The sequence below is a fragment of the Myotis davidii genome, unplaced genomic scaffold (genome assembly GCF_000327345.1).
Source record: "Myotis davidii unplaced genomic scaffold, ASM32734v1 scaffold1290, whole genome shotgun sequence".
Taxonomy (NCBI): Eukaryota; Metazoa; Chordata; class Mammalia; order Chiroptera; family Vespertilionidae; genus Myotis; species Myotis davidii.
The window spans coordinates 278,288-286,704 of record NW_006282186.1 but is presented as its reverse complement, the minus strand read 5'-3'; the positions used below and the strand labels follow the sequence as shown (position 1 = coordinate 286,704).

At 36.0% G+C, this 8,417-nt stretch overlaps 1 protein-coding gene across 5 annotated transcripts in view; it reads left to right on the top strand.

The window, feature by feature from the left end:
• MKLN1 (muskelin 1) overlaps positions 1–8,417 on the top strand; it is a 346,320-nt gene that overhangs the window by 230,560 nt on the left and 107,343 nt on the right. For all 5 annotated transcript variants that reach the window (XM_006752700.2, XM_006752701.2, XM_015567031.1 and 2 more), the window contains 2 exons: positions 1,569–1,678; positions 4,410–4,602. In XM_006752700.2, coding sequence (XP_006752763.1) covers positions 1,569–1,678; positions 4,410–4,602 — 303 coding nt within the window. The remainder of the gene's footprint in view (positions 1–1,568; positions 1,679–4,409; positions 4,603–8,417) is intronic.

Below are 8,417 nucleotides of genomic sequence, written 5' to 3'. Positions count from 1 at the left end.
GAGCGCTGGATGGCTCCGCCCAGGCCCCAGCCTAAAGCCTCAGTCTGAGGCTTGGGTCTGCCGGCGGGATCGGGTCCCAGGCGACCGCCGGCACTCAGGCCCCCAACCCGCTATCGCAGGTTGAGGGCGTGAGTGCAGGAGGACGCCGCAGCCGCCCCGCTGGCCCGCGTCCTGTTCTGCCGGTGGAATCGGTCTGGTTTGGGGGCGTGAGTGTGGGCGGATGCTGCAGTCACCCCGCAGGCCTGTGTCCGGGTCTGCTGGGGGAATCGGGTCTTGGGTGACTGCTGGCACTCACACCCCCAACCCGCTCTCAGATGGTGCGGTACCATCCTGCCTGCAATATGCAAATTAGCCGCCATCTTTTTTGGCGGTTAACTGCCATCTTAGTTGGCAGTTAATTTGCATATCTCGCTGATTAGCCAATGAAAAGGTTATCGGTCGTACGCCAATTACCATTTTTCTCTTTTATTAGTTTAGATATAGATAGCTCCTGTTATTTAACCATCCTTTTATTCAGAGAATGAACTCTACAGTGGTTACAATGAAAACCTGGTAGTATTTTTTGCAACTTAAAAAATTTTATTTACTATGTCCTTATAGTTGAGATTGGCCGCAGATTTTATTTCTTCTGGATTTGTTTTCAGGATTGTGCCACTTTGATAAGTAATTGAACTTTCAGTCTCTTTCTGATATATTTTAAATTACATCATAATTTTTTGTTTCTTGTGGGTATGGTAGAATTTGCTTAAATCATCTAGCCCTGACCCTATTTTTGGGGGGATATGTAAATCACCACTTTGACGTTATCTTACTATCTATATATATATAAAAGCCTAAGCGACTGGCTGACCAGATGACCATTTGACTGTCCGACGGGTAGCTATGATGCACACTGACCACTAGGGGACAGATGCTCAATGCAAGAGCTGCCAAGCTGCAGTGACTTGGCAGCTGTGGTTCTTGGGTGACACACCCGGAACCAGAGAGGAGGGAGCCCGATTCCAGGGTGCATCACCCGAGAACCGCCCTTTCTCAATATGAGACCCCTCAGTGGATGTTGGAGAGCCAGTTTAGGCCCTATCCCCGCAGGCCAGGCCAAGGGATCCCACCGGTGCATGAATGCACCGGCCCTCTAGTCTATCTATATACATAAAAGCCTAAGCGACCGGCCAACCGACTGGCTGACCGGGAGCTATGACGCGCACTGACCACCAGGAGGCAGACTACATAGGAGCAGAAACCACAGGCATGGAAACATGGAACAGACTGATGAATCTCAGAGGGAGGGGGGAAGGACGGGAAGAGATTAACCAAAGATCTTATATGCATACTAGAGGGCCTCTAGTATTTTTATAATTAAAGAAACCTCATGATGGTAGTCATGTTTCATTTTGCTCTTGTAGCCCCAGCACTTAATAGTACAATGCTAGGCACAAAGAAAGTGTTGAGAGAAAATTTGTTGAATGACTCCTAATAGGCTTGAATAGTGATTTTACTTTGCTAAAGTTTTATTTAAACTATGTTAATTTTTTTTATTTAATTTCTTCCTTTTTTTTTTCTCCTCAAAGTTCCACTCTTATCCTGGGGACCCAGCTTTAACTTTAGCATCTGGTATGTTGAACTTAGTGGCATTGATGATCCCGATGTAGTACAACCTTGTCTCAACTGGTACAGCAAGGTAGGACTGTATTTTAAAATCCTCATATCATGTTTCTAATGCCTGTAAAGAGAGGATTGTGTTACTCTCTTGTCTTCATTGAGAATAGTTTACAATACTGAGAATAATGGTAATTATTATGATTAACCAACTAATTGTATTAGGCATTTATATTCTCTCAGCTTCTAAGCAGCCTTTATTACTTATTAAATCATTACCACTCTATGAGATCAAGTACAGTTATTATCTGTATTTTATAGATGATGAAATGGAGCACTGAGAGGTTAAGTATTTTGCCTAAGATCACATAGTTATAAAGTGGTTAAGCCAGTATATAGACTCGGGCATTCTGGCTCCAGAATCTGCCATTATAGTATTACTATAATCTGACCATTAATTTTGTTTTTAACCTATATTGATTGAAATATTTAAACACAGTTTTTAGTTGGATAGTTTTGGTTCTAAATTGCTTTTGTCATATATGCCTTCATTCCTATGAAGAATTCCTTTATAAGTTTTGCTTTTCCTTTTAAAGAATTTGAAACAGTTTCTATAAATATTATGATCTTGTGTTTACAGCAAAAAGAAAAATTAAATTTACAGTTTTTAAAAATATATATATTTTTTATTTTAGAGAGGAAGGGAGTGGGAGAGAGAGCTAGAAACACCAGTGATGAGAGAGAATCATTGATCAACTGCCTCCTGCATACCCCCACTGGGATTTGAGTTGTGACCTCTTGGTTCATAGGTTGATGCTCAACCACTGAGCCACGCTGGCTGGGCATATTTAACGATTTTATTCATAAGTCATTTTATATAGATTCGGCTGAGAAATGTGAGTTTAAATTATTGAGAACTAGGCGTTCTGCTTTTAAAATATCTTCCATGCTTCATTTTTGTTTTTAATGTCTATTTATTTGACTCTTGGCTAATTTGGGGGAAGGCCTCTTTCTTGTCAATCTACTCACTAGTTCCTGATATTTTTATTTGTGAGTAAACTGATTTACTCATAGGAGATTGGGAAACAATATAGTATTTTTGTATGGAATTTCAGCTTTTTTGGTCAGTTTAATTGAGAAATTTTTGACTAATTTATTTTTGGCATTTGATTATATTCAATTTAAAATAGATGCTGACTTTTCTGTATATTTTTGGATCTCAATATTGTAAATTCTTTCAAGATAAAGACGATATTTTTAACCGTTAAGAAAACACCTTTACAGTGTAATTCACATAATAGATAGTAAGTTTTGGAAAGGTGCTTCTTTAAGTAAAAAAGATTTAGCTCTTCTGATAGTTGAATTTTCCCTTTAATCTATGAAATGAATGTGTGTTTTCTTTAATGTATTCACATGAACTCTTGATATTTCAGGAAGTTGCAAATTTCACCTCTTTCCCCAACACTGTGGAAAGATTATATTTGAGAACTTAAAGTTGTTCAACCACGTTCACTTTTCAAGTTGTCTATATTTACTCTGAACCTCTAGAAATTAAAATTAAAGTCTTTACCCTCTGAGAGTCAATCCTTTTTGAAGCATTAAAATTCTATTATTTCATAAATCTTCTACTATGTATCTACATGCCACCTGATAGAAAATTTAAATGGGGATATGATTCAGACTCCTATGGTCAACACAATAAGAAGGTATTACTGTTTAATATGGTTCTGGATAGTTATGATAAATTTGTATTTACAGGCCAAGGGTAAGAAACTAATAATGTAAAATTAGTTTGGGTATAGAATCATTTTTTTATTATTTGATGAGGGAGAATCTTGGTTAACTATAGTGCTTAAGGAAGTATTTTTGATAACCTTTTATTAATAAAAAAAATCAGCCAACTGATTTTTTTTTCTTGTGAAGCTTCCTAAAAGGTAGCATCTTATTTTCCTGTTTTATTAAAAGATATTGCTTACAAGTAAATCATATTTTTGTTTGATTATCATGTATTGCTTCTGTGTCATTAGTTTTGTTCATTCTTATTTAGAAAATTTGGAAATCTCAAAGCGTATTCTTGAATTTACTGTTTATCTTTAAAAATTCTTTATATGAGCTTGTATTTTTGGCATTCATCCTATTACAGAAAGATTTAGTAAACTAAACATTCCTGTTTTGGAATTCTAGTTCATTGAGATTTTTACTTATTGCTGTTTAAATAGATGAAGTAGTCGAGGATTAGAAATAATTATACAATTTAAGTAGTCTCTTTCTCATGATTTTGAGTCATAAAACCTGTTTGTGAATTTAAAATACATAAATATTTGATAATATTTGTCACTCAAGTAATAACTTAATACTAAAGAACCAAGAATAAAAAACATAATATAATTTATGTATATTATTTAATGGTTTCTATGCTTTCAGTACCAACATTATAATCTGATTAGTAAAAGCCATGAAGTTATAATTTTTGCAATCTTAAGGGGGCTTTCATAAATAGTTTCTCTGCTTTTCTTGAAAGTTGAGGCTCTAGAATTAGGTCTGGTTTCATCCATATCTTTCATCTTCATGAAAGCTATATCATATATCTTTATCTCATTCATATCTTTCTGTTACATACTTTGTGATCTTTGACAGGTTATTATAATTGACTAAGCATCAGTTTTGCCATTTAAAAATAAAAATAATGCTATAAGGAATAGGGTTAGCACATAAAAAATGCTCACTTTAGGTTTGTTAGTTGTCACTCATTATTCCTTTAGTAATAACTAAGCAAATCTCTTCTTTTCATATTTTCTCTTGTGTTCCAGTAGTACCGTGAACAGGAAGCCATTCGTCTTTGCCTAAAACACTTTAGACAACACAATTATACAGAAGCCTTTGAATCACTACAAAAGAAAACCAAGATTGCCCTGGAACATCCTATGTTAACAGATCTGCATGATAAACTGGTGTTGAAGGGTGATTTTGATGCTTGTGAAGAGCTGATTGAAAAAGCTGTAAATGGTATGTTATAGACATTAAACTTAGTTGGTTATTAGTGTGATTTCAAATATATTCAAGAAAGTTTTTTTTAAAAAGAATGTACGCTTATGTGGGTTATTAGTTTATTTTATTTTATTTTTGTTGTTGTTTGTTTTTTCTCTGTAAAGATTGTTAGATCCTTGGTTAGGAACCTCTTTTATTAAGATAGGTCTACAATGTAATGAAACTTGAAAAACAAAAAAGAAGCACATTGAATCACATAGCTAAATCTAAGTTGTCTTCTTGGGAAACTATGCACTTATAAATGAATGGTAACATTGACTAGCACTAAACCATGTTGGAAAAGGCTTTTAATGTTACCCTCAGTATTAGTAGCCTATTTATTTACGTTATTTTTGTTGGTAGCAAATTGTCATTGTTTAAAAGTGTAATTTGGCCCTAACCGGTTTGGCTCAGTGGATAGAGTGTCGGCCTGCAGACTGAAGGGTCCCAGGTTCGATTCCGGTCAATGGCATGTACCTTGGTTGTGGGCACATACTCAGTAGGGGGTGTGCAGGAGGCAGCTAATGGATGTTTCTCTCTCATTGATGTTTCTAACTCTCTATCCTCCCTTCCTCTCTGTAAAAAAATCAATAAAATATATTTAATAAAAAATAATAGTGTAATTTGAGGAAAGAGATGATGGATAAGCCAAAAATGTCATTAATAGACGGTTATAATGAATGAGGAAATTTATAATAGAAACATCTTCTGTGTGGTGTGAATGCTACATAGTTGATGATATTCTTGGGTTTTGAAAGAAATGTGAATGTTAGAACAATGTAATCTCGCAAGGTAACTATGTTGTAGGATGACACCCATTTGAATATTTAAGGTCTGATATGTTTTGTTCTTTTACAAAGGATCTCTGTTGTTGTTTTATAGCAGCAGTTTTCAATCTTTTTCATCCCATGGCACACATAAACTAATTACTAAAATTCTGCAGCACACCAAAATATATGTTTTGCAGGTCTGACAAAAGAAAAGATATAATTTTGATTTATTCACATTGAACAGCCATTGCTGTGTTGACAGCTGTCATTTTTTTATTTGACAATCTAAGAGAAAAGAGGTTAGTGCCCTAGACTAAATAGTCAGGCATTGCGCCCGGCTGGTGTGCTCAGTGGTTAAGCATTGACCTATGAACTAGGAGGTCACAGTTCGATTCCCAGTCAGGGCACATGCCAGGGTTGTGGGCTTGATGCCCAGTGTGGGGCATGCAGGAGGCAGCTAGTCAATGAATAATTCTCTTCCAAAGTTGGTGTTTCTAGCTCTCCTTCTCCCTTCTCTCTGAAACCAATGAAAAAAAACAGGTATTGTATGTTTTAAAATTGCATACCATTTGAAAATCTCTGCTTTATACAATGGCATCCTTTAAAACAGTTTCCCACAATGACTTCCATGGTGACAAAGAACAGAATAGGTGCTTCTGAATAATATATATATATATTTGGCCGAAACCGGTTTGGCTCAGTGGATAGAGCGTCGGCCTGCGGACTGAAATGTCCCAGGTTCGATTCTGGTCAAGGGCATGTACCTGGGTTGCGGGCACATCCCCAGTAGGAGATGTGCAGGAGGCAGCTGATCGATGTTTCTCTCTCATTGATGTTTCTATTTATATTAAATATATATATATATTTGGTCTTTGTACAGTTCCTGGCACACAGCTTCTATAGCCCTTGGAATCTGTGGAAGGATAAGAGTGTCTTGCTTGCTGAGATGACTGGTGGCTGGGTTCCTAGATAGCTTCAGATCTCCAGAAGGGCCAAAACATGTGATTAGAGGCTGGAAATTTCAGTAGCACCTCCCTCACCACCTCTAATGAGGGGAGAGAGATCGGAGATTGAGTTTAGTCACCAACAGCCAGTGGAACCTCAACAAAAAAAGGCCCTAAACAACTTGGCTCAAAGAGCTTTCAATTTGGTGACCACATGAGAGCGCTGGGAGAGTGGTCTGCCTAGGGAGGGCATGGAAGCTATACACACACACTTGCTCCCAATACCTTGCCCTATGCCTTTCTTCCATTTGGCTATTCCGGAGTTGTATCCTTTATAATAATAATAAGTAAATCACTCTCCTGAATTATGTGATCACACTGAGTTATTGAACTTTGAGGAGAGTTGTGGGAAGCCTTGATTTGTGACCTCTGGGACTTGTGCTTGGCATCTGAAGTGGGGATCATCTTGTGGGACTGAGCCGTTTAATTTATGGAATCTGATGCTTAACTCCAGATAGATAATGTCAGCATTAAATTGAATTGTTGGATACCTGGTTGGTGTCAGAATTAGAGAAATGGTTGCTGTAAGAAAAACCCCCATACATTTGGTGTCAAAAGCATTGTGAGTAAAAGCTGCTTAATGCTTGATGCTTGATATAAAACTTGTGGAATAAAATTTGGTGAATCTTTTATAGAAAGAAATAAAGAACCATAGACTTTCTCAATGTTTTTATATATTTTAATCTTATCACTGTTATCATCTAATATTATTAGGTACTCACTTATCAGATATTGGTAGCATTTTACAAAGGAAGGAAATAGAACCAAGTACTGCCTTCTTTATAAATTTAAAGTTAACTTAAATTGAGGTGCTTCTAGCTCCATTGAGTTACAACAATAAACCTGCCTCTCAGCCTTGTACATTGTTATTGCTTATTTAATTGGTAATGATGCCTGCAAATAAATGATTATTATGTATGAAATAGAATATACTTTGGAATATAAACAAATAAAATATATATGATAATCCTCCCCAAACCATAAAACTGCCACTAGTGAAAGGATATGTGTATGCATGTATGCCATTTCAGAGAACGAATTATATATATTTTTTAAACTTACAGAATAAGAAAGACACAAGTAATTTTATGAGGTTTTTGTTTTATTTCAAATTCTTGTCCTGTAATATTTTGTTAAAGTAAAGTAAACAATAATAACAACAAGAACTGACAACTTTCTGTAATTCTTAGGCTAAAAGCAGTTACATTTTAAAACTGTCTGTTTAGCTATATACACATTTAAGAGAATTTCTTAAAATCATGTCCAACTCATATACTATGTGGACTTATCTTTCCTGCTCTAGGAAGGAACCAAGTTAAATTGGTAGTAACTATTCTTGAGACTTAGAGCCAAGTCATATTTTTTGTACTCCTCAACTGGCTTGCAATAGTGTTTAGTTAATAAACATTCTTTCCAGGGTTGTTCAGTTTGCTGCTGACTTCACTGATGATAATTTGTTGGACAAATAAGGAAGTAAACATTGCAGAGTTTTTTGGCTTCTGTTCCACTAAAAACATAGCAGAAAAGGGCAAGAAGTTCCTCCTTGCTAAATAGGAAAGTCTAGAGAATCCAAAGCATCTTTTATTAAGCATCTTATAATGGGGGAAACAAAAATTTCCATATATATATATAGTATATTACACTCTTCAAGTATGGTCTATATTTTAAGAAAGTGTCTCTAATTAGCTTTATATTTGCCTAGAAATATCTTTACATTAAGGGTGATTCCTGAACCAATCACTGCCCCTTCCTTTCTGACACTGCCAGGGGAAAAAGGAAGAATCCAGTGATGATGGGCAAAAGTAATCACCTAGGAACAGGAAATTATCAAAGAAAACCTATTTTTGCAGTATTTATCTTATTTCCTTTTGAAATAAAAGTTTACTTTTGTGAAAAAAGGGTGAATTAAAGTTTCATAAATAGCACTCCAACAGGCTCACTAGTCTGAATTTCCTAAAGTTTCAACTTGAGGCCTTGGTCTTCTTTCCTCCCTCTCCTTTTACCTCCTTTTCCTTCTCTT